This window comes from Mus caroli, chromosome 3 (assembly GCF_900094665.2).
Source record: "Mus caroli chromosome 3, CAROLI_EIJ_v1.1, whole genome shotgun sequence".
Lineage (NCBI taxonomy): Eukaryota > Metazoa > Chordata > Mammalia > Rodentia > Muridae > Mus > Mus caroli.
In genome coordinates, this window is record NC_034572.1 from 132,435,882 (window position 1) to 132,463,804 (window position 27,923).

General features: G+C 39.9%; 1 protein-coding gene across 4 annotated transcripts in view; it reads right to left on the minus strand.

Moving 5' to 3' along the window:
* The window catches only part of Rap1gds1 (Rap1 GTPase-GDP dissociation stimulator 1), a 151,656-nt gene that overhangs the window by 49,875 nt on the left and 73,858 nt on the right, over window positions 1-27,923 (minus strand). For 2 of the 4 annotated variants that reach the window (XM_021157709.2, XM_021157708.2), the window contains exon 5: window positions 7,843-7,989. The exons of the other annotated variants lie outside the window; for them this stretch is intronic. In XM_021157709.2, coding sequence (XP_021013368.1) covers window positions 7,843-7,989 — 147 coding nt within the window. The remainder of the gene's footprint in view (window positions 1-7,842; window positions 7,990-27,923) is intronic. 4 annotated transcript variants of the gene reach the window in all.

The following is a 27,923-nucleotide window of genomic DNA, read 5'->3' on the forward strand; positions in this document are numbered from 1 at the left end:
GATGGTTGTGAGCCACCATGTGGTTGCTGGGATTTGAACTCTGGACCTTCGGAAGAGCAGTCGGGTGCTCTTACCCACTGAGCCATCTCACCAGCCCCAAGGTATCCATTTCTTCTATTGTGTCTTTGAGGCCTGAGAGTCTCTCTTCCATCTCCTGTATTCTGTTGCTGAGACTTTCCTCCGAGGCTCCTGTTTCAGTTCCTAAGTTTTTCACCTACAGATTTCCCTCAGTTTGGGTGATCTTTATTGAGATCTTATTTCCACTTTCAGGTCTTGAACAGTTTTATTCTATTCCTTCCAATGTATGTTTTCATAAGATTTATTTAAAGCATTTTTCCATTTCTCTATCATATTCATAAAAGCTATTTTAGGGTCTTTTTACTGTGCTTCAGCTATGGTGCAATACTCAGAGCCTGCTGAAGTAGGGTTGCTGGGTTCTATTGTCCTGGCTGTCAATGTGCTTTTATGATGGCAGCTAGGCAGCTGTGTTTGGGAACATTGTACTTCTAGGTGCTAACATCTGTTCTTATCTTTGTTGGGTGAGTGTTTTGTTCCTTGGTTTCTGTTGTGGTCTCTGGTTCTTGTGAGGTGGCTGTGTGCTGCTTGGTAGGGAATTCTTCTGGAATCCGGTTAGGAGTGTCCACTGGGGGTTCCTTGTTAAAATGAGTTTCTAGGTATTGAATGGTGACTTAGGAATGGGGATGTGCTAGGAGGTCAGAGTGTTCCCAGAAAGCAGGTATTCCACCAGAATCTCCTCAGTCATCTGGGAATGGGGTCAGAGAATAAGGACAGGCCACAACAGAAAGTCTGCTACAGAGCTGGGTATGAGAATGGGTGACTGGACTTGGAGGAATGAAAAGAGAGGTGAAGATCTGCAGTTAGCCTACCTACTTGTCTCACCAAATTGGACTTCAGGTTCCTAGGGAATGTCTGTTGGAGCTAGGGATTAGAATGAAGCAATGAGGTGGGTGAAGGAAGTTTGGAGGGAAAGATCTGTATGATCTTTCATTGGAAATGGGGGCACAGAAAAATGGGAAGCAACAGTAGGTGGTCTGCTATAGAGGTAGAGATGAGACTGGGGGATTACACTTAGTGGGTGAAGGGAGAGGTGAAGATCTGTAGTTAGCCCACCTGCTTCTCTGGGTGTAGTGGCCTCTGGGTTCCCAGGAAATGCCTGCTGGGGTTGGGAGCTGGGATTAAAACAATACACAAGAGGAAGGAATACCTGTGAGATCCACTGGAGATGCATGTGCAGGGCTGTGTTTGGATGGAGGTGCAGCAGGGGTCAGGGTTGGGGAATACAGAGTGGTCTTCAGAGCTAGGGCTGAGACAAGGGAATGAACTTGGAGCAGCTGGGTGAGAGGTGAGGAGCTGCAGTGAGCCTACTTGCTTCCTTGGTCTATATGGCCTGTGGGTACCCAGGGAGTACCAGCTGATGCTGAGGTCTGGGATAAAGCAGTGAATGGGGGTGGGGTGGGGAAGATCTGTGTGATTCACTGGAGAGGGAGTTGGAAGGGGGAGGCCAACACCAGGTGGTCTGCTGCAGAGCTGGAAATCAGACTTGGGGGGCTGGATTTGGAGCAGCTGAGGGAACAGTAAGGAGCTACAGTTAGCTATCTGCTTCCCTGGCTGGAGTTCGGAACATCCATTCATTCCTAAGGAACATTTTTTTTTTTAATTACTTAATTCCATGTATACAGTGAGTCTTGTAATTGAAAGTCCAATTTCAGAATTCTCAGGTCTTGTGAAGTGGTGGGGGTGGATCAGAAAAACAATGTTGCCATTTAAAATTTTCATGATGTGAAAATCTTGAAAATCATACCCAATGGCCTTGAGTAACTGTCTTAAGTCCAAATTTTAGGCAAATACAGAGAAAACAGAAAACAAACAGGTTAGAGATACAAACCCACACGGCCTTTGCTCTTCTGCTGCCCTCAGTGGGTGTGTGTGTAGCATTACATTACATATGTATGCAGCACTACAATGTTAAATATCCAGCACCAACTGCAATAGTATACCTTAGAGGCTAGCAGTGCTAACAAAGTATTATTCTTGTAACGCCATAGTAAGTATAAAGTTATCAAAATCACTGACAAAGTGGCTCAACCACTGCATTTTACTAAGATGAAATGTAAAGTTTTTGCATTCAGAGGTTGATGTTATAATGGGAAAGACAACACTTGATCACATGGGATTAAGAAAACATTTGTAAATAAAAAGGCATTTGCAGTAGAACTTCAGGAAGTCTATCTGATTCAGTAAAGGGATTCAAAAGCACTGTTACACAAGAAGTAAAAATCCAGAATTCTTTTAACATCAAAACCAACAGTAGTAGGTATTTAATAAGGTGTAGTGGTTAGCATAGTGTACAACTCTCAACAACTCAGCCACACAATAAAAATCCCCAACTCACTTTTACTTAACACACTAGGACATTTCAATTGACTGAGATTTAAAAGTATATGGCCCATGTCTTTATAAACTTAGAAAACATTTAGAGAATACATTCAATGTAGTACACTGGAATATACAATTTTACATTTTGAGGGTTTTCTTTTTTATCCTATGTATGTGTGTGTGATATTATATATTATGATCAATGAACACTAAAACACAAGGACAAAGACAACTTGGGACAGAATGTGTCTTAATCAGTATCATTCCACATTCATTTTTACTCCTATTCTAAATGTGAAGAAAAAGAAGCTAATCCAAGCCACTGTCCCTGGGTTAGATTCACTAAGAACATAAACTTCATGATAAAAAGAAACTGAAGCAGGGACCTGGAGGCAGGAACTGAAGCAGAGACCATGGAGGGATGCTGCTTACTGCCTTGTTCAGCTTACTTTTACATAAAACCCAGGCCCATCTGCCCAGGGATGGCACTACCTACAGTGGACTGGGTCCTTCCACATCAATCATTAACTATGATAATGACCCACAGACTTACCTAGCAACAAATCTTATCAAAGTATTTTCTCAGTTGAGGTTCCCTCTCCTAAATGACTCTCGCTGGAGTCCAGATGATAAAACCTAATAGGCACACTCTAGGATCATTCTAGTCCACTGCTCTACACTGTTGGGCTATAACAGATCCTATACATAACCATTATCATATACACATAACACCTGGACTATGATAAGGATAAATGTCTTCGCTTAAAAACATAAAATAAGTAAGGCTACTATGATTAAAGTTATTAAAAACTGAAGAAATTCTTTATGTCTGGAATTTTCTTTTAATTAATAATTTTTCCATATAATGTATTTTATTTCCCCAAACTCCTCCTAGATCCCCCCACCTCCCTATCCACCCAACTTTATGTTCTTTTTTTTTTTTCTCAAAATGAAACCTACAGAAGTGCCAATAGTAGCTAAAATTTCATGCTATTTACATTCTTTTTTTTGGGGGGGGGGTGAATAAATCCAATTCTTATAAGCATGTGTGTGTGTGTGTCCACTGTTCAGAGCACTCTTGGGAGTTGGTTCTCTCCTGGCACCTTTTGGAATCCAGAGAGATCAAGTCAGATTGTCAGGCCTGCTAGCACATACGTCTCTGGGCATGCTAGTCACTCTCTGGGCATGCTAGTCACAGAACCCAGCAACAATCTTTAAATCTGAGACAGAAAATACTTCAGAGACTTATTTCAGTCAACTAATTTAAGTACTAAATTTAATACTTAAATTCAGTGACTAACCCTTCAATAATGTACCCAAGGAATGACGCTCTCTATACCACAAGACAGCTTCCCTTCAACCAATGGTACTACTACAGAGATTAGAGAATGGTAGTGCTAGTGTTTATTGAAAGCATATTTTCAAACACATAGGAGCCAGGTGTGTACATGAGGTTACATGAAAAGGCCACTGACTATGCATTAATACACTGAGAAGAGACTAATTCTGGTGGCACGTTTATTACCTTTATTTTATAGCACAGTTTATGTTCAAGAAATTTAGTTTTATTGCTTAGCACCACTTATAACTTTTTTTTTAAATTTTAAAGTGGTAACAATCTTTCCCTTCTATTTGTGTTCCTAACAAACTGTATTAAGAAAAAAAATTAAGCCAGTCATGGTGGTGCACACCTGGATCTCTATGAGTTTGAGGGCAGTGTGGTCAATATAGAAAGTTCTGGGCCATTTGAGGCTACACAATGAGACCCTGTATCAAAATTAACCAACTAACCAACTGAAAAATATTAATCCCTTTAAGCAGAGTTTCTATTCGTTACTGTTTGGACATGCCTACTTGTAACTGATGATGATGACCATGATTGACAGGTCTCCACACAAGGTGTTACTCTGATCTCTAAGTGGTTTGCTTAAGAATAAATATTTGTAGTTTCCAGGTACACATACACATACTCACTAAGTTTGTGGATAACATGGGAAATGTTACTTGTTTCCAGTGTCTCTCCCTGCTCTATCTGGATAGGGGATATCTCCTAATATAAGAGTAAAGAATTTATAGTGGTTCTAACGTCTATAATGAAAGATTGCATTTTAGACAGCATGGTTAGTTTTCCTGTCACTACTGATTTTATTAATACGAATCTTTAGGTAATATTAAAGTATGTAGTATCTGGATACTACATCATCAAAGGAACTATGTTCTCTAGTGGACGATGCTATGGAGGTGATGTGGATTTGGGAGGACCTGGGAGGATTTGACGTTTTGGTTTTTGCCCAGGCCAGTGATGTGCAGCATCTCTCTTTGGGGATGCTGGGCATGAGAAGCAGTAGGCCACAGTGTTCCATCAGCTATGGGATCATCGTTTGGATAAGTGGGACTTAGCGGCGTTCAGCAGGATGTTGAGTAGATTAAATGTGTCAAGTGCAATGCCCAGGTATGCTGTTGTCAAGTTTACGATGGACTGATTGGAATGTACTTGCATCGTCAGTCAGACAGCACCCGTGTTAATAGCTGGACAACTGAGCAAGAATAGTTAGTGCTCGCAAACTGTAGCATTTTAGCAAGTGTTAACAAACCGGGAAAAATTTTGTCAAAAAAATGATATAAAATATCTATAATTATAGATCTGAGTTCCTTACTTAAAACTTATATCCAGATTAAAAGAGACTACCACATTCCCTCAAGAGGAATGCAAAATCCTTTACAAGCTTTTCTATCAAGTCAATATTCAGGTTATTTTGCAAGGCTATACAACTCAAATGTTGTTTGCCATATTAAAAATGGTTATGATTTTTAAAAATTTTAAGTGATTTTTAGTAACTAAACTTATTTCTGTCACATTTAAATATTTAAATACTCTTACATTTCTGGCTCTGCAGTATAGTTTTGACAACCCAAGCACTGTACTATAAAAAGTCCCAATTGCTTCATCAATGGGTAAAAAACCAGGAATAGGTCATAGCTTGAAAGCACAGGCCTATGCTAGTCTAATAATAAACTAATAACTTTCAGTTCTATATACTGTTTCATCAAGCAGTACCGAAACACTTCTATTGAACAAGTACATTCAGCACAGGCAGCCTCCCTGGGTTTAGAAAACTGTTTCGCTCCATGTTTATTGAACTTAAATCTTGATAGACTGACTGTCTCCTGATACTGACACAAGTATTGTACAAATATATGGCACAGTCTCAATGCATTCTACATAATGAATACATGATTCAAGAAGAAAAGCTTTCATGGGGATGCCTAGGTTAAGAGTTTTGTGTGATCAGTTCCCATACCTTCTTAACTGAAAATCTGAACTTCTTCACTATGGATAAAAATTAAATAATTGTGTTTAAGGAAACAGTTCATTCTTTTTTTTTTTTTTTCTGCCAGAACAGAGGGAGGGATTTAGCACAGGGGTATGAAGATTCAAAGATAAACACATCTAACAAGAAACTTCCCATTTAGTGATGATCTAAGTATTTCCTGAGTTTCCTGGGTGCTGGGTACACAGAGTCAATCCTAAGTGATCTCCTGTCACTGAGGCAGTTCTAGCATTTACTCTTTAAACAGAAACTTTAAGTAACATAGTAACTGACAGGAGCACTCAAATGAAGATGCTTATGAGTAACACAAAAGGATGGCTCTGCACTTGAGTCAAAGCACTGGCAACAGGAATCACTTTAACGGGTGCTCAGGACACGGGAAGGAAGAAGGATGAAGACTGACCTTCGCCATGTCTCCTAAACAGTCTAAAAATAACTTCTGCTTATCTACTACGTTTTGAAAAAGGGACTTCTCTGTAGCGTTTGGAATAACATCATTTGCCCAGTATTATGAGAAAAAGTTAATATAGGTTCTCATAGTATCTACATTATATCTCAAGCATATTTACCATGAGAGGAAAGTCGCAGTATTAAGAGTTCACAGTGCCTGTGTACTCTGCATATGCCACACTGTGAATGCACTCTGCGGATGAATCCGACCCCAGTGCCCCCTGCTACATACACAGTGGGATGCTCTACCACAGGCCTCATCGTGGTTTGGAGGTTCCTTCAGACATTTTGTTTGTGTCTTGAGAAAGTGTCAGAGGTTGACACCAGAATGTCTTCCTCAATTGCTCTCTGCTGTACCTTTGGAGACAAGGTCCCTCGCTAAACCAGGAACTCCCCCTTTCAGAAAGCTAGATGGCCTGGCCACTGAGCCCTCAAGTTCTGGCTCCTTTTAACATGGGTGCTGAGGATGCAAGCTCTTTCGCTACCAGAGGAGCCCTGCCCTGCCCTGCCCTGCCCTGCCCTGCCCTGCCCTGCCCTGCCCTGCCCTGCCCTGCCCTGCCCTGCCCTGTCCTCCTTCCCTCCCTTTCTTTCTTTTAAAAACACATTTTAAAACAGCTTCCTCAAAAGACTAAAATCCCTACTTTGGATGCATAAAATGTCTATTATATCCAAAGCTGAAGTTTCTTTTGTGACATTGTGAAATGTTCTTCCACTTGGGATCTATCTACTTTCTTGAGTGGATTCCTAAATGTAGTTAAAAAAAAAAGGCACCATGAACAACTGTAACTTCTGAATGTAACTCAGATACCTGCATACCACAGCTAAAATCCAGATGGAAACTAAAAACTAAGTTGTTTTCCCAGATTCTGTTCTATTTCTATTTAGAATCCTTCAAAATGGAATCGGCAAAGGTGAAAGAAAATAGAAATCACTGACCATAGGAACCTACCATTTTTAAAAAACTCATTCAGTATAAAAAAAATGACTATATATTAAATATAACTTAAAGTGCCACAAGAAACAAATTGCAGAAGGACCTCTGTTACATGCCAAGGACATTCTGGAATTGGAGCACTTATTCACATAATATTTGACATAGATGATGAGAAATGAGCCATGCTCTCAACATAAAAGCATTATGAAAACTTACTATCATTGCATGGATGGATGCTCCGTAATAAATAATCACAGGCTGTGTGAAAGTTTGTCATTTGTTGCTAGGTCCTAAAAATGTCTTATATGGAAAACAAATTATCTTTAAAAAACTAAATTCTACAATGAGCTATTTACACTTACTTTGAACTTTGAAGAATATTTATTCTTCAAAATAAATATAGTAGCCATTTTTCTATCTCACACGAATGCTTGTTTAAAACTACTCCTGGTATCAAAGTCATAAACGTGAGCTTACTTTAACATCGTTTCTTGTTAAAATGTTCACAGCAAAAAAATGTCAACTATAGCATACACCTGATTTTTCCATTAGGTTTTATCATGGGCAACCCTTAAAGCTGAGCCCCAGTTCGGTACCTCAGACCATTGTGTAATTTCCCAACACTGTAAAGTGAATTCTTAATTTTATGTGCCACGTGTCTGTTGTATATTATAGTGAAAATGATTAGAGTTTCCCCCACAGATAAAGCAAGTGTTCAGTTGTGTTTACCATTCTCATTGCTATAGTTCATCAGCATGCCACAAAAGACAGTCATGAGCTTCTCACTGGCGGGATCTGTTCTACTGCACAGCGACCTTAAATGGTCAATTACAATCTGTGCACCACCTGCTTGGTCAACTGCACTTCTGCCCTCATCTGTAAAACAAAGAGTTAAATTAAAAATAAAATAAAAAGGAAATGTACCTTGCAATTTCAAATACAAAACATAACACGGTTTGCTATTCTTCATTTAATAAATTGAAAATAAACTCAAGCGGGGTGACCGAATGTCTTGTTGAGAAATCAAACAGAAGGAAACCAAAACAAACATGAACATGGGAGTGGGATGGGGTAAGGAGACAGCTGCTTTTGAGGAGGAAAATAAAGAATATCCTCGCTGTACAAACTGGAGCGAAAAGAGCTCCTGGGTGTTTTATGCTGAGAAACTTCATCCCAACTTCCACCCCTCCTCCTTTTTAAAAACAAGAACAAAACGGTCTTCTCTTCTAAAGGGAAAGATTCCTGACGAAGAGAACCCAGGGCCTCGCACACACTAGGCAAGTGTTCTATCACTGAGCCATGCCCACAGCCTTCTAAGTACTATTACTTAATAAAAGTGCTTGTTCCTTAACTCAAAAAGTAATACACATATCTTTCTATGAGTGTTTTTCAAAGTCTGTTCTTAAAGAAGAGTGGACAGGATACAGCATAGTCCTAGGTTACAATATAAAATTACTAAGTGCTAGTCCTAGAGTCTAGCAGCCCTCTCTATGATCCACAAGCAGTCCTTTCACCCTTGATTTCTGTTTTATTTTTTCTTATCTTCTCTCTTCTAGCTTACACCATTCCATTTCCACTTCTAAGTGGTGGTGAAGTGGCGGTCAGACAGACTTGTAAACCTCCAAGGCACAAGAGCAATGGCACTCAACTGTTGGAATGTCGTGCAAACAGCTTTACAATACTTTCCAGCCCCTGAAGACAGGAATGGAAAGTTCAAAGGGTGTTCATTTTTTACCATCTGACCTCTCCATACAGAAGACAGTCAACAGACTAGTGCTGTCTAACAGAATCATGATGGTAATATGTGTAAGCCGCGTGTGCAATATGGACTTATGAGAACCACCTTAAAGAGTAAAGTAAGACAGGAATATATTGTAATATAATTTTATTCAACCAAATATCTAAAATATTATTATCCTAACCTGTAATCCATGCTACTAGAAAAATATTTATTATGTTTTTCATAATAAACCTTCAAAATACATGTGAATTTTACCCTAATTCAAACTAACCATATTTTAGTGGCTCAAGAGCCAAACTTGCAGCTGAAGGCAGAATGGACAGTTTAACTCAGGACGTAACAGAAGGGTCACTACAAGAAGCGCACCTCACAGAGGAACTAGTGCCATGACATTACTAAATAAAAGACTTTCTCTATTAATAAAAGTACTGGGCTTAAGGCCATATATTTATACATGATACTCAGTCATTGGACTATATAAAACTTAAAACATCATTTCTTTTGGTATAGACAGATACACACATATAACATGCTAGTTTCTTAATTAAAAAAAATGAAGGAAACAGGTTAAACTGAAACTCGTTTCATTTGTTTAATTTTATACCATGTCCTAATAGTTATAGAGATGCATAGCAATGCTGAACAGGGCTGAGAATGCTGTGTTCTTAGAAATTTAAGTTTCAGGGCGAAGCAGATTGGTCAATGGATAAAATACTCACCATGCACTTGCAAGCCTGCATTTAGATCCCCCAGAATGCACATAAACATTAGGTAAGCATAGCAACCCACCTGTAATTCTAGCACTCAGAAGGTAGGGACAGGGGATTTCCCAGGACAAGCTGGCTATGTACACTAGGTATAGAGGTCAGCTCTGGGTTCAAGGGAGAGATCCTTCCTCAGTGAGTAAGGTAGAGAATAACAGGGGAAGATTCCCAATATCTACCTCAGGGCTCCCCATGAACACATTACATAGCTACATGCAGTCACTCACACACATACACAGATGCAGACATACACACATCCCTTTCCTTCCCTGCCAGCTATGGTGGACACCTGTAACCTATCACTTAGGGAGTTGAGGCAGAAGAACATCAAGTTCTAGCCAGCCTGCTTGCCAGAGCATGACCCTGTCTTAAAACAAAAAGTAAATTTCCAGTAATAACAATAACAACAACAAAGTAAGAACTAGTCAATGAGTAAATGGGTACTATTTTAGAAAATGACTTATAGTTAATAATCTAAATATTTACTATATGGATATATAGTATATCCAACCAAAAGTTTACACAACTCAAATAGAATTCGACTTCAGATGCTGAGCCAAGGTGAGCTTACAAAATATAAACTGTAAATGCTTAAGCCTTAGAAGAAATCTTTGAGACACCTAGTTAGAAACCCAGTTTCAGCCCTAGTTCTCTAGTAGATGAAGCTATGTTGAGCCCATTTAACTAATTTTGAGACAAGGTCTCACCAACTTTGGCGTTGAAATCCTAGCAATACTCCATCAGCTACCCAGGTGCTGGTATTACATTCAAGTCACCATGACCGACCACAGTCAGTTCAAAGCTAAGCAGGATCCCTATCAACAGAACTCATCAGTGATAAAGAAAAATTCACCCAACAGCTCCTTCAGGCTGACCCTTCCAGCCTTTCCTTACAGAGCATCTCTATTCCTTTTTGACTTTTTACAACACTCAGAAACATTCTCTACCAGAGAGTCCCAGTGGTCACAGTAGGCCGGGGCTTGGGTAGGCAACCTGTCCTCCACTCCAGTCTCTCCAGACTTACTCTGAATCATGCTTCAGCCTGATAAAAGTCCTGGATACAAGGATCATGCCTCAGCATAATAAAGGCAATTAATAGCAAGTCCATAGCATCCTAAATGGAGAGAAACTCAAAGAATTTCCATCAAAATCTGGAAGAAGACAAGGATGCCCACTTTCTCCATATCTATTCAACATAGTTCTTGAAGTCCTAGAGCAAAAAGACAACTGGAGATCAAGAAAGAAGAAATCAAATTTATTTGCAGACAATAAAATTTTATACCTAAAACACCTGAAAAACTCCTTTAGGGAACTCCAATAAATAGCTGATAAACACTTTCAGCAATGTAGCAGGATAGAAATCATCAGAAAAATCAGTAGCCTTCCTGTATACAAATGACAAACACTGAGAAATCAATCGGGGAAACAGTACCTTTCAAAAGAGTCTCAAAAATACACACACACACACACACACACACACACACACGACTTGTATAATGAAAAATTTTAAGACATCGATCGAATGAAGAAACTGAAGACACTAGAAGATGGAAAGATACCTTCTAAGTTCAGGGATGGGAAGGATTAATACTGTGAGAAATGCCTGCAATCCTCAACAAAATTCCAACAAAACTTCATAGAAAAAAAAAAAAAAAAAAAAAAAAAAAAATCAATTTCATATGGAACCACAAAAAACAAGATAGCTAAAATAAAAAAATAATAAAAAATAAATACTCAATAAAATAAAATAACTGGATAATAAAAGAACTGCGGCAGGCAATGCCATCCCCAATCTCAAATTGTACTACAAAACTATGGTAATCAAAACAGCATGGCATTCGCCGAAAAAAGATGATCAATGGCACCAAAAGGAAAATACAGACATAATTCCAGGCATCTATCCATCCTGATTTTTGGCAAAGAAACCAAAAATACAAACTCAAGAAATGGCCACACCTTTAACCAATGGTGCAGGTCAGAGTAGACGGCTGCATGTAGATACACACAGAGAGATCCATGCTTACACCCTGCACAGAACTCAACCATGAATGGTTCAAGGACCTCAGCACAAGCCCAGTCCTCAATCTAGTCACAAAGCAGGTGGAGAGAGAACAAGCTTGAACTCAGGATTTTGTGAGCAAGAGATACCAATAGCATAGACATTAAGACCAATAGGTAACAGGCAGAAACTCATGAGGCTAAAAAGCTTCTGTAAACGACACTGTCATTGGCATAGCTGCAGCCTACAGAATGGGAAACGATCTCCAACAGTTATATATCTGATAGAAGGTTAGTATCTAGAGTATTCAAAGAACTAACTAACTAACTAACAAACAAACACCCCCTCACCACCACCAAAACCCTAAACATCAAGAAAACAATTAAAAAATGGGTACAAAACCAAGGAGATTTAAAACTGGGGCACAGAACTAAGGAAAGATTTTTTTTTCCAAAAGATCAAACACAAATGTCTGAAAAACACATAAATGTTCACCGCCCTGGGCTATTGTGGAAATGAAAATTTAAGATCTCACCTTTCATAGAATGGCCATGATCAATAAAAGAAACAACAGCACATGCTGACAAGGATGCCAGGGACGGGGACCACTCACTGCTGGCGGGAGTGCAAACCTGTACAGACACTACAGAAATCAGGGTGACGCTACCTCAGAAGCTCACAATAGATCTACCAGAAGATCATGGGCATGCACCCAAAGGCCCCGTTCTGGCATTTACACAATGGAGTATGACCCAGCCATTTAAAAAATGAGCTTCATACACGAATGGATGGATCTAGAAAACAGTCATCCTGAGTGAAGTAAGCCAGACCTGTAACTCCCCAAAGCAAATATTGCATGTTTTCTCTAATATGTGGGTGTGAAGTCTAAGCTTCACATGAGTCCTACAATCTGAATAAGGAGAGCTCAGGCTTCGAGTAACTAGGGAGTAGGAGAGGCTCTCCAAAGGATGAAGAAACAGAATATAGGCTTATACAGAGAAAAGGGGAAACCAGAATTGTAGGTTTAAATGGGTGGGGATGAGCAAGCAGGACAGAGGAGGGAATATGGGGAGGGACAACTAGCACTGAAGGCCTCACAGAAAACATGGCAGTCTATTGAAAATGCTTACGATAAAATATACATATCTGGAGGAAATTTAAGTGGACTCACAATATAACGGGAAAGACAATGCCCTGACTAGACATCTTAGGCTTCAGTACCAGGAATGGGTTGCATTTAGTTGAGTTGTTGGTCAAAGGGCTCTCATGGAACACCCCAAACATCACAGGCTATTGCCAAGTCTATTGATTGTTCTCCACAACCTGATGGCAAGACTGTTGCTGAAGGTAACTTACTTACAGAACATGAGGAAGTCAAGCTGGTGTCTTAACTACCTAGAAGCGTCACCCCTAATGACTAGCATTCACGGTGCCAGTCATTCAAGGAACCCCTGGCACTGGCAGGAGCAAGGTAATCATCAGGACCGGCCAGTTACAACCCTGCCACTACAACAGCCAGCGCTCTGCAGGAGACCCTGCTTCAGTGTGGCATAGATGTTACACCAAGAGCAAATATTTTTGTCTAGTATTTAAGGCCCACTCCATGAAATAGATCTCACACCTGACACTTGGAGAGTAGCCAGGAACCTAGACTAGATAGATCACATGCCTACAGGAAAACCCACTACCATTTTTCTGGTAAGGAGAATAGCAATAACATGACTCCTAATAACGTAATGCTGCACCCACATCCATGCCTTGCTCAACCCTCACCAGAGAAGCTTCTTGAAGCTGGCAAGAATTAACTGACAGACACCTACAGCTAGATACCATGCCGAGTGAGAGACTCTGAAGCACTCAGTCCTACACGGGACGTCTTTATCTTCCCCTCCAGGCGCAAAGATCTATGCAGAAGAGGAGGTAGAAAGATTGTATAGTCAGAAGAGTGTAACTCCAGGGAAACAGTGTTTTCCAGACATAACAGGACTGGTGCACAGACGGAACACAGAGACTGTGGCAGCAGGCACGGGACCTGTGAAGATTCAAGTTAGAGGAAGCCCCATACTGAACCAAGAAGAATTTGCAACTGATAACCTTCTGGCAAATGAAAAATCAGTTCGGTCTAATGGAGTGTCATTGGGAGTATCAACCACACCCCAGCGTAGGTCCCATGCCCAGGAGTAGTTGGTCAACACAAGATAAACTCCGAAATTTTTAATGGATTTTTCTGTTTCGTTTTATTTTAACATATTTGTGAGGTGTGTATGTATATATAGAAATGTAATTTACATCTTAAGTCTTCATAATTATGAGATATAGCCACTGGAGGAACCCACCAACACCTGTAAACCTCACCTCACTCTGTAATGACAGCATGTCGTAGGATATAGTTTCTGGTCCCCAAATGATAATTTTTTTCATACTAACATTGTCTAAGAGCAAAATGTAAAGGTACTGTACTTCCAATACCTTTCTGTGACCCAAAGCAAGAAACAATAAAAGTTGTACGTCATGATTATGTCTCACAGCTGCGAGTGGGCGGTTTATTGTCAAGTATGAACTCATACTTGCAGCACGTATAAGAGACTGAGGATGCTTCCCTTTTCCATCCATCAGTTATAAAATGCAGTTATCTCTCATGAGCACCGTCAGGTAGTGTGTGGCTTTCCATGTTTCCTTCATCTCACACAGGATATATACTGCCTCACAATTTTTGTAACTGGTAAGTATTCTTGTGGATAGAATATTAATCTACTGTCTATGTGCACTGCACAAAGAATGAAATATTGCACTGTACCTGCTCTGGGCTACACATTGTATTGCAGACCACGGCTGGTGTTTTAATGGTATCAGGCAACCATCTTTGACTTCATGTTATTTGTATCAGCCAGTTTTTAAACCAAACATTTGAACTATGTGAGGTTATTTGTTTTTATTATGCCAGTTAAACAGATGAGAGCTAGAGGCATCAAATTAGAAAACTTAATAAGCTTATAATTAAGTAACATCATAACGGCAGTGATATTATAAAAAGCAGAACAGAAAATTCTAAGTCTGCGAGAGAAATGAACAGTAAGAACTATTCGGTCTGAAAAACATTCATCTAAACTTTGTTTAAAATTACTGAGAAAAAATAAAATTATTATGAAAAGTGTATGTATGTGGTGATACTTGATCTATCCAATTATTTCATTTGCAATCAAGTTTTAGCAAGTAAAAAGCACTTGTGCATGTGAGTTTATGTGTGTGTCCACATGTGTGTACAGATTCATATGCACTTGGGTGTAGAGACTTGAGGTCTCTCTTGGAGTCAGTGCACCTTGATTTTTGAGAGGATCCCTCACTGGGGTCCTGTGCTTACCCATTAGAGGAGTCTCCTGTAGACTAGTCTCCATAGCCATAATAAAAGACCTTGAATAAGAAAACTTATAGAAAGAAGGGTTTATCTGAGTTTCCATTTCCAGAGGGAAAGGAGGACCCCATCTCCATGACAATGGGTAAGTGCTGCAGCAGGCATGCATGGAGACTCCAGTGGCTAAGAGCTCACTGTTTCCTCTGGAGAAACAGGGATAGACACACAGCTTCTGAAGCTTCAAAGCCTGCCCCTAGCAACACATTTCCTCCAGCAAGGCTATACCTCTTAAACTCCTACACCTATCCCACCAACGGTGGACTACATATTCAAATGTCCAAGACTATGGGAACATCTCATTCAAACCACCACAGCCAAGACAGCCAGCATGCCCCAGGGATGATCTGTATCCACCTCCTCCTGCTGGGATCACAAGCCAATACTGCTGGGCCACCATCCTCATACCCATTTCCTTAGGTTTCCCAGAGACAAGTCACCCTGAAGTCAGCAAGTAGTTAAAGATCATGATGACCCTATTCCTGCTTTACCATCTCTTCTGTCTACTTTTTTCTTTTTTAATTAAACCAAAATGGAGGAATGTTATTAGCATTCCTTCTAGGTTCCACCCCACAGTTACCTGGCAACAGCCTGACTCACTAGAAAAGGAGCTGTCTGCCCCATCATCACTCCCTTATCTCTTACCCTCATATTACTCTCTTCCTCTTTTCTCCCTGCCCCTTCTCCCTCTCTCTCCATGCCCCTCCCTCTCTACCTACAAGTTCCTGGCCTCTCTTCTTTCTCCACTCCATCTCTATCCCCTTCCCATGTCCTATATAAATGCTATTCCATCCTATATCCAGTCATATGGCTGGTACCTCAGGGGGAAGGGATGCCTAAGCATGGGTCCCCTGAGCCCCACTCCCACCTCACCATACCTGGCTCTACCAAAACATATCCTGGGCTCTTCTCTTGTTTATAAAAGATAACAAATACCACCAATCTACATAGGTACTGGGGACTGAACTCGGTCCTTATGCTCTGTGCTGATCATTTTACTAACAGACGATCTCCCCATCCCTAGAGTTTCTTTTACACATTCTGTGTCTTGTGTTTATAAATGCACTGCCTTATTCAGTGTGTTTTAAATAAAACTATCTGCACATAAACTCTGCAGGGGATAATGACACCAGCTCTGTACACGCTGTGTGAGTGCTACAGAGCACAGAACTGCACACATACTTTGGAAGCTACTGACTGCCAGAACAGAAACTAAGCACTGAGACACTTATATGCAAATACCTCTGATTCTCAATACTTTTTAGAGCTAAGAACACAGCGACTGGTACATTAAGAAACCATAATTCATAGTTTATTGCTTTTATTTTAACTCACACTTGGCTTAAAGAAGTTATCATGATTAAATGTCACCAATGGAATCTGGGAAGTCTGAAGTCTAGTTTCATGTTCCCTTAGTGAGTATCTTTTTGAAGAAGTATTTTCCTTTCCTATTTAATTTAGAGAAGATGACAGCACTTGACTCTTTACTGATTGTGAGTAGCACTGGCTTTGCTTTAACCAGCAATCCTTTTGTCTCAGTGGTCTCAGTCCTGGAGTTACAGGCATGTGCCCCCATGCACAGTGGCTACTATAACAGAACTGTTGAAATTTCAGCATCAATTGAGTAGATATTTTAAAAGATCAATTTGTGAAAAAGTGATCTGGTCCTCTTTTCAAGAAATCACTTTAGGATATCCAATATTAAGCCATCCAACAACAGTCTAAACTGCACATGGCACACAGAGTTGACTGACAAATCATTTCACATGTAATCAGTTCAGGGCTTAAAGTGGCAAAACACAGTAACAAGTCTTCATATTAGTAGGAAAATTCAGTTGGGTGCAGTGTAGGGTATACATTGTCCAGGCTATAGAGGACAGAGAGGTAGAGAATTCAGTTGGGTGCAGTGTAGGGTATATATTGTGCAGGCTATAGAGGACAGAGAGGTAGGAAAATTCAGTTGGGTGCAGTGTAGGGTATACATTGTGCAGGCTATAGAGGACAGAGAGGTGTAGGAAAATTCAGTTGGGTGCAGTGTAGTGTATACATTGTGCAGGCTATAGAGGACAGAGAGGTAGGGCTATTCAATACTTCCTACTTCATAGAGAAAACAAAAGACCAAGGAGAATAATAGTCATGACTGCTTTTAGATGCAATCTCCATCCACTTTCCTAACTACTCCTAATTTAGTTACAGCTAACAGTAAATAAGAGAAAGTGAGAATGTTTACTTCAAACAGATCCTAAGACATTTCAGTTATGGGAAACTGTAGGTGTGCTGTCACCAAGTCAGGTCTCTGAAGAACCGAGTCAAAACACTGGAACCCTGTTACTACTCCTCATTGTTAGAAAGGGCATCTTCTCTTCTCTTTTCTTTTCTTTGTTAAAACTCAATATGTTAAGAATTTCGATAAGAACTTAATATTAGAAAAAGTTATTATTCCCAAGGTAATGACATAAAATATTAAAGTGCAGCCTCCCAGGGCCAATGAGCTCGCCTTTGTGCAGTATTCCAGCATCTGTCAGCATCCTGGTCACACCAAGTTGCTATGAGCTCTGAGGCTTCTTGCTTCTTTCTTTCCCTCCTGTGTCTACCTCCATGGCGGATGTACAGAAAGAACCTAATGTGTGCTGTCTATATGTATCTGCTAACAGGAAGCAAACTCTCAATTTTTCTTACTTTTAGCTTTTAAATCACTGATCATTATAATTCAAATTCTATTTATCTTTTAAAGTAATTTTTCCTAGACACGGTCATGGTAAATTAAGAATTCTTTTTTCAAGAAAGGAAGGGATATGACTTTTTATGCGGATCCAGGAAAAATAAGCAGAATAAATGCTTGATATCGATCTCGCTTACTCATATTAATTTGGCCTGTTTACTACTGTGACAGCAACAAGAACAGGGAGAAACTCCCTATGGCACAGGACAGCACCAACTGTTCCTGGCTGCAGGGAAAGCAGGAACCCTCGGGAAAGTCCTCCAGCAGGGGCATTCTCAGACCCAGGAGATAACAGACACCGCCAAGAGAGTTTGGTTTATGTAACAACAAAAATAAACCCAGTTCAACTCTTGAGTATATTTGACTTGACCTGCTTTCCACACTAACAATCCAATGTAAAAGAAAATGGGCTCATTTCCAGAGATTAAACATCTTCCACCACATCTATCTACACCATCACATTCAAGAGGAAGCAGATAAGGGAACAAAGAACAGCTCAGATGATCAGAAAGCAGCTAGGAAGCTGGAGGATTTCAAGTCTAAGCCTTTCACTTAGAAGCCATGGCTAATCAGGTTAGCAAGCCCTACCTATGCTGTCTACAAAGAGCCTAACTGGAGTAGAAGAACATTCAACAATATTAGTAAAGGTTTGTTAAAGAGGTACCATATACACTAAACAAATGAAAGCTAGTATGTCTATACTGCCAGACATAGACAGGAATTAATATCACGGTTAAAGAGCAATATAATACAATATGGGATTAATCCAAAACACACAAGCATCTAAAAAACAAAAGCAAAAAAACTACAAAGCTTTAAAATGTATACAATGACAATGAAGAGAACTTAGGAGAAAAGGCTATATCCATAATTACAGAGCAAGTGCTTACTGCTTAACCTTTTTACCAAGATACTAAACACAAACAAGAGTGTTGAAAGGCTTTGCTTTCAGACTTTCTACTCTGTTGAGATAGACAGAGCAGTAAACACACAAAGGCTTTAATAATTATTTATATTATGTTATGGAAGTACAGAATACAAATCTTTTCTGGAGGGATGAATAGAAGAAACAGCCTTAATTAAAACTTTGGAGGAATAAAAATTTTATAATACAAGCATACTTAGCTAACATCTTTAAGTAATAAATCCATGATCATCTGTAATTTTCATAATTAAAATGTTTCTTCTAGCTCATCTATAATTTAAGTTAAATAATATTTAATAGCTTTCCTTATCTGAGATACTGATACCTACACTTACTGAATAGTCACTTTAATGTGGTATCTCAGAAAACTGTGACAAATTAGTATGTAATCTCTTTCATTAATCAAAGATTTTGTGTAAGTCTTGTACTTCATATACTAAATTACAAATATAATCAATTCAATGTTTTATTTGGGTAAAGGAGAGAAGTATGAGGAAAATATTTAAGTTTTAAACACAATTAAGTGTTCAACATATAAAGGAAGTTCAAATACAGAAATGTCTTGCCTAAGGAGGTCAGAAAACATGCATGGTTATGTTTCTCAAAAGGACATTAAAGCCTGAGTGTAAAACAAAAAAACAAAAAACAAAAAACAAAAAATGTGTGCTCGTGTAGATTTTGGCTAGAGACAATGCACAAAAGAAAAATCACAAGGATTTAAAGTGTGCAACTGATAAGCTTTGAGATTTGTATACAATCAAGAAATCATCACCATGGTCAATATACTGGGAAGGGAGATGAGCTGCTCTAACAGCCTACCCTGAAATAACTCCCCCTCACACTGACTTACAAGTGTAGTAGATGCTTTCTGGGCATCAGAACAGTCAACGAAGAAAAGAAGAAGGTGCTAAGTACCGTGGGCAGGAAACCACAGGTTCAGATGTGAAATAAACACATCCAAATTCCCTCAAGCTTCACCCGAGTCACTCCCAAACCATACGAATTACAAAAAGGCATCCGCCCCACTGCACTGTAAATATATACACCATAATCAGTTTTAAAATAGCCCCATTGTATAAGTTATGATTTTAAAATTCAGGGCTAGGAAAAATACAAGTTGAGAAATAAGACCCTAGAAATAAAGGAATTCTTTTACAACTCAGAAACAGACACCTGGACCATTGTGCAAGGGCGATGCAGCTGGACTCACTCTTCCTCACCAGGCTGGACTGCCAACCAATTAGACACCAAAAGCAGACTTTCAGTGACTTATGAACTCATCAAATGCATACCAATCAGAAAATAAACCATCACGATTCTTTTCCTTTCCACAAAGAGTTACATAATATTGGATCTAAGTAAGATGAAATTATACTGATATGTCGCTTGTTTTTTCTCTCCTTCTAGTGAAAACAGGTCTTTTTTTCCCTTACAACATAATAATATATCCTGGTTATGGTTCCCCTCCTTCTACTTCTTCCTATATCATCCCAAACATCTCTCCCATCCAGATCAACTCCTTTTCTGACTCTCAGTGATAAAGTAAAATACAATATAAAATGTAAGATAAAATAAACTAACACATCAGAATGGACAAAAGCAAGCAAACAGAAGAAAAAGAGCCAAGAGACAGCATAAGAGTCAGAGACCCACACATTCATTCATGGAAATCCTATACAAACACTAACCACACTAGAGCCATAATACATAGAACATAGAGGACCTGGAGCAGACAAACACACACAGGCCCTGTGCATACTGCCTCTGTCTCTGGGCGTTCAAACACACTTGGATCATCTTGATTTAGAGGGCCTTGTTTACTTGGTGCTCTCCATCGCCTGTGGCTCTTATAGTTTGTTCCTTTTCCTCCTCTGCAGGGTTTGCTGAGCCCTAACAGGAGGGATTTCATGGAGACATGGTATATAGGATTGAATGTTCCAAGTTCTCTCAGTCTCTGCATGATGTGTGGTTGTGGGTTTTCTATATTTGTTCCCATCTGCTGCTGGAGGAATGATGATTCTCCAATAATGGCTGAGCAAGGAATTGATCTATAATTATAGCAGGATGTCACTAGGAGTCATTTTATTTTATTTTATTTTATTTTTTGTAGAGTAGTAATATTAAGTTTTATCCTAGGTCCCTGGGCTATCAAGTGCTTATAGTCAACCAGTGTTGCACCTGGGTTCCATAGGAAGGAATGGTCTTAAGTCAAATCAGGTGTTGGTTGCTTCCATGAGGTTTGTGCCACTATTACATTAGCATATTTTCCAGTCAGCACACTAGAGGAGATCAAATAGTTTGTGGCTGGAGAGATGTTTGTTTTTCTCTTTTATTACCCTATACAGTACCTTCCTGAACCAAAAATGCTGGAATATAGGGGTGAAGACTGTAGGAACCAGCTTGACTTCTCCTTGGTCAATGAGATGCATAAAAGTTGTCTTCAGTCTGTAGAGAGCAACGAATAGTCTTGACAATGCTCTGGGTTGTTGAGGGATTCTCATGGGACTCCTTTGGCCAACAATTCAGATATAACCCAATCCAGGGACTAGAAACTACACTTGGTGACAAGAGATGTCCAGTTGGGGCTCTGTCGCCTCTATTATTTGAATATCTATCATTCTTATCACCTTTATATATGTATGTATTTTAGGAAGCTTCTACTACTCTATTGGGCTTCCATCCAGTCCATCAAACAGCCCATAGTTTTAGCTGTCTTTCCCATATTCCCTCCAACACCCCTTGACTCTAACACTCCCACTCCTGAGCTAGCTGCCTCAATCCAGAACAACTTACTCTACCTCCCTTTCCTAACGAGATCTACCTTTCCCCTTTAGTACCTTACTGTATACCTAACATCTGTGGTTCTATGGGCTGCAGCTTGGTTATCATTGATTTAACAGATAATATCCCCATGTAAGTGAATACATACTATGTTTTTCTTCCTGGGTCAAGATTATCCCTCTCTGGATGACCCCCCCTCCCATCCATTGATTTATCTGCAAATTTTATGATACCACTTTAAAAAAATGGGTAAGTAATACTCCACTGTGTGAATGTACCACATTTTCTTTATCCATTCTTGGGCTGAGGAACACCTAGGTTATTAGGAATAGTGCAGCAATGAACAAGGTTGAATCTTTGTGGTAGGATGAAACATGCTTTGGCACATGACAGAGAGTGGTATGGCTGGATCTTGAGAAAGGTCAATTCAACTCTTCCCAGGGAACTGCTTTGCTGATTTCCAAAGTTGTACAAGGTTGCCGTCCCTCCAGTAATGGATGCGTGTCCTTTTCTCCTTATCCACACCAGCGTGAGCTATCAGTTGTTTCACTGACCTTGGCCATTCCAACAGGTGAAAATGAAATCTCAAGGTAGGTTTGATTTGCATATTTCCCTGATGCCTAAGGATGTTGAATATTTCTTTAAGTGTTTCCTGTATTGTTAGTTCTCTATTTAGATCTAGACCCCAAGGTTGTTGGCCTTTCTTTACATCTAGAACATTAAGTTCTTTATCCAGTTTGGATATTTGCCCTTTATTATGCAGTTGATGAAAACCTTTCCCTATCTGTAGGATGCTGCTCTGTCCTAATGACAGTGTCTTTAGCCATGCCGAAGCTTTTCAGTTTCATGAGGTCATCACTTACTTTAGTAATAACTGTGCCAATGGTGTTTTGTTCTGAAAGTTTTTTACTATGTAGCAAATTCAAGGCCATTCTCCACTTTCTCTTTTATCAAGAGGTTCAGTGTACCTGGGTTTTTGTTAAGGTCTTTGATCTATTTATACTTGAGTTTTGTGCATAGTGAAAAGTAAGAATCTTCTACACGCAGACATTGAAAGTGACTGACACCATTGGTTTTTTTCAATGTGTGTTTCTGAATTCTTTATAAAAAAAATCAGGTGTACATTGGTATGCAGATTTATGTTTGGGTGTTCGATTTGATTCCACTGATCAACATTGTCTGTTTATGTACCAATACTATGCTGTTTTTATTATTGTAACTCTGAACTTGAAATTGGGGATGGTGAAACCTCCAGTAGTTCTTTTATCATGCAGTATTGCTTTTTGTTTGTTTCCACACAAAGCTGAAAATTGTCCTTTCAAGATCTGTTAAGAAATGTGTTGGAATTTTAATAGGGATTGCACTGAACCAGTAGCTTTTGGCAGGATGGTCATGTTTACTATATTAATCTTACCAATACATGAGCATGAGAAACCTTTGATCTTTAGATTAGCTTCAATTGTTTTCAGTGTCTTGGCAATTTTAACACAAAAGTCTGTCACTTGCTTTCTTAGTTACCCCACAATATACTATTTGATGCTGTTGTTAAAGGCGCTGTTCCCCTGATTGCGTTTGCTGTCCATTTGTCTGTCATCTGTATACAGGAGTGTGACTGATTTCTGTTGAGTTAATTTTATATCCAGCTACTTCACCGAAGCTGTTTATCAGGTTTAGGAGTTCTCTGGTGGAAATTTTAGGGTCACTGATGTTCTGTTATAGCACCTGCAAATTGCTACTTGACTTCTTCCTCTCCAAATGGTATTCCCTTGATCTCCTTTAGTTGTCTTACTGCTTTGGCTAAGACTTCAAGTGCTCTCTTTCTATACAGAAAAGAGTGGACAACACTGATTTTAGTGGAATTGCTTTGAGCTTCTCTACGTTTAACTTGATCTTGGTTACAGGCTTCATGTAAACTGCCTTCTTTATATTGAGGTTATGCTTCTTGTATCTGTAATCTCACCAAGACTTTTATCGTGAAAGGTGTTTGATTTTATCAAAAGCACTGTCCGCATCCAATGAGAGGATGTGTGGTTTTTATCTTCCAGCTTGTTTATATGGTAGATTACATTCATTGATTTTCATATATTGAACCATTCCTCTATCTCTGGGATGAAGGCAATTTGATGATACTGGATAATTTTTTCAATGTGTTTTTCTTTTCTGTTTGCAAATATTTCACTGAGTACCTTTGACTCTGTGTTGTTATGTAACACTCCTCCAAGATTAAAACATTCCCATCCCATAGGGGAGCTTAAGCAGGGAGAAAAACTACTAAAAATTAGCTACAGGAACTCCCTGAAAGAAACCAGAATCAGTAGGCCAGTCCCTGCCAGAGGTACCTGTCCCTCTCAGAGGTAATGGTGTGTTTAAAACAGACTGAGGGAGAAGGGCTGTAAGGACTCAGCGCAGAGCAGCTGCCTGGAAGCAGCAGAGCAGCTGAGCAACCCTGCTGAAGTGCAGACAACTGAGGCACCAGTGAAGACTAGTCTCCAACCTATCGGGCTGTCTGAAGGCTGTGCAGGTTTGCCAGCTTGTGTGCAGTCATGCAGGCCTTGTGTGTGTGTGTGTGTGTGTGTGTGTGTGTGTGTGTGTGTGTATGTGTGTGTGTGTTTTATAAGCTGATGCAGCTGTACTTGACTGACTCAAATCTGCTCCTGTAAGTGACTCCAAAAAGCCTCACTGGTTCACCAAGCTGGCCTCTGGTGGGATCTGAATTTTGGTCTGTTGTGGGTTCCCTGTCTGAGAGGAGCAAAATGGTGCATTTTATCTCCCCAGGAAAAGGTTCCTAACACAATGCATGCTCATAAGGAAAATTAATCTGTAATTTTCTTCCTCTGTTGGGTCTTTATGTGATTTAGGTATTAGAGTAACTGGGGCCATGCAATACACATTTGGCAGTGTTCCTTCTGTTTTTATTTTATGGAATAATTGAGAAGTACTGGCATTAACTCTTCCATGAAAGCCTGTTAGAATTCTGCACTAAATCCACCTGGCTCTGGGCTTTTTTTTTAAAAAATGAATGCTTCTATTTCACTAGGGGTTATAGGTCTGTTTAAATTGCTTCTTTGCTATTGATTTAACTTTCGTAAGTGGTGCATATCAAGAGAATTATCGACTTCCTCTTCATTTTTCAGTTTGGTAGAGCACGGGGTTTTTAAGGCATGTCCTTCCGGTTCTCTTGATCTCCTATCAAGGCTCTACTGCTGTGCCCCTTTCAGCAGTACCTCTGCTAACCTGGAGAGTGCTTTGTCTGTCGGACTCATTTTCTCAGAGAAGCATCTCTTCCACTGACTCCCTGTACTATTTCCTGTTTCTATGGTATTGATTTTAGCCTCAAGTTTGATGACTTCTTGCTCTCTATTCCATTTGTGTTTGATTTCTTGTTATTCTAGAGCTTTCAGATGTTAAGTTACTCGTATGCAATCTAATTATTTTTATGTAGCACTTAGTGCTAGTGTCTCTTACAACCACCTTAATTGTGTTCTATACATTCTGTGCATGGTGTGCGTTCCTTTTAGTCAATTCTAGAAAGCCTTTCATTTCTTGATTTCCGTCTTGAGACATTTTTCAATCAGTAGTGAGCTGTTCAGTTTCCATTAGTTTGTAAGCTTTCTGTGGTTTGCTACTGATAATATCTAGCTTTAATCTGTGGTGGCCAGATAGGATATTTCAATTTTCTCATATCTGTTAAACCTTGCTTAATGTCTGAGTATGTAGGAAATTTTCAAAAAGTTCCATGAAGCAGTGAGGAGGTATATTCTTTTGTGTTTAGGTGAAATGCTCTGTAAACACCTATTAGCTCCATTTGTTTTATAACATCTGTCAGCTACATTTCTGTTCAGTTTTTGTCTGGATGACCTATTTATTGGGGAAAGTCGGGGACCGAAGCTTCCCAATATCTATGTGTGTCAATGTGATTAGAGCTGCAGGAGTGATTCTTTTATGAACCTGGGAGTGGGCACGTTTGAAGCACAGATATTAAAAATTGCAATTCCTTGGTGGATGTTTCCTTTGAGGAATATGTCAGTTTCTTCACTGTCTCTTCTGATTAGCTTTGGTTTGAAGTCTATTTTGTCAGATATTTAAATGGTGATACCAGCCTGCTTCTTGGATCAATTTGCTTGGAATATCTTTTTCTATCCTTTTAGCCTGAGGTATGTTAAGGTGTTTTTCTTGTTCACAACAGATGGATGAATACTGTTTCCACTTCTATTGTGTTACTCTCCGTGTTTTTATTGGAGAATTAAGACCACTGATGTTGGGATTTGTCAATAAGCAGTGTATGGCATTTCATGTTTGTTGTTGTGGAGTGTGTGTGTATTTACCTCCCCTTTTTAATTTGCTGGTTTAGAATTGTTTATTGTTTACACTTTCTTGGGTGTGGTTAACTTTTACAGTTTGGAGTTTTCCTTCTAGTGCCTTTTGTACAGCAGGATCTGTAGACAGATAGTGCTTAAATCTGGTTTTATTATGGAATGTCTTTTTTCTCATTCTGTTCAACGTTTTGCTGTATAGTAGTCTGGACTGGTGACTGTTATCTCATAGACTTTGTAGACCATCTGTCCAGCTTCTTCTGACTCTCAGAGTCTCTACTAAGGTGTAATTCTATGCTTCTATAAATCATTGGGTCATTTTATACTTAATATTTTCTTTGACCAAGGTATCCATTTTTTACCATGGCTTCAAGACCTGCGTGTCTCTCTTCCTTTTCCTGTATTCTGTTCATGGGGCTTACATCTGAGACTCCTGTTTTGAGTTCATCTATTTCACTTCCAGACTTCCTTCATTTTGTGTTTTCTTTTTGATTCTATTATCACATTCAGGTCCTGAACAGTATTATTCATTTCCTTCAAGAGTTTTTCATAAGAATTCTTTAAAGCATTTTTTCATTTCCTATTTAAGGACCTCTTTCATATTCATAAAGCCTATTTTAAGGTCTTTTATTGTGCGTCAGCTATAGTGCAATGCCCAGGGCCTGCTGTGGTAGAGTTGCTGGGCTCTAATTGAAACATATTGTCCTAGCTGTTAATGTGATTTTATGCCAGCATCTAGGCATCTGGGTTTAGGAACACTGTAATTCTCGGTGCTGATATCTGCGCTTATCTTTGTTGAGTAGGTGTTTTGTTCCTTGGCTTTGGTTGTGGTCTGGTTCTTGTGAGGAGGTGGTAACTGTGTGGTGCTGGGCTGGAAATTTTTTTGGGATCCTGATAGGTGTGGCTACCGGAGGGCTCTTGGTCAAATATGTTTCTAGGTATTGACTGGTGACTCTTAGGAACAGAGATGGGCTATGTGGATTGGGCCGAAGGAATCCACAGGAGGAAGGAAAGCAGGATATTCCATCAGAATCTGCTTAGCTCCCTGGGAAAGGGGACAGAGAGCGAAGAAGGGTGACAGCAGAAAGTCTGCTACAGAGCTGGGGATTCGAATGGGGAATTGGATTTTGAGGACTGGAGAAGGAAAAGGTGAAGATCTGCAGTTATGCTACCTGCTTTCCTGGTAGAGTGGCCTGTGGACCCCGAGACATGCCAGCTGGGTTTGTGAGCTGGAATAAAGCAATGTGTGAGGCAGGGAATCAGGAGGGGAAGATCTATGTGATCCCTTGGAGTAGCAGGGATGTGGATGGAGAGGCCACGGTAGTGGTGTGTTACAGTGGTGGGAATGAGCCTGGGGGATCAGATTTGGAGGAGATAAGGAAGAGGTGAGGACCTATACTAGTCTACCTGTTTCCCTTAGCAACGTGTTTCCAGGGAGTACAGGAAGTTAGGAGGGGAAGATCTGTGAGATCCACAGATGGTGGGGAGTGGAGAAGGTGGCAGCAGCAAGCAGTCTGCTGCAGAGCTGGAGATGAGGCTGGGGGATGATTCGGAGGAGGTGAAGATCTGCCCCTGCCTGTTTGCTTTTAGGCTTCCCTGGTTCTGGTGGCATTCCTGCTGGGCCTGGGGGCAGGGATAAAGCAGGGAGAGTAAGGACAGATGTTTGAGGGAAGATTTGTACGATCTGCTGCAGATGGAGGTGGCGGGGAAGGGAGGCCACAGCAAGGTCATCCAGTGCAGTCTTGGGACTGAGGCTGGGGCCCTGGATTTGGGGGAGCTGAGGGAGAGGAGATCTCCCTCTTGTATCTACAGTTGGCCTATCTGCTTCCCACACTGATATTTTTCTTGAGAGATCCCTATCGAATATTCCTGGCTTCTGAATGGCACAGTAATAAGATTTTGCTGTTTTCAGCTCAATTTCATTTCACTTTAAATATAAGGAAAAGCAATTTTCAGAAATAAAATGAACAAAACTCACTTTTGTCATGTCAATAAATTGCAATTGTGGCAAACTGGAAAGGGTGTCCAGTTAAAGTATAAAAGGGGTATTCTGTAAAAAGTACTCAGTTGCCGGGCGTGGTGGCGCACGCCTTTAATCCCAGCACTTGGGAGGCAGAGGCAGGCGGATTTCTGAGTTCGAGGCCAGCCTGGTCTAC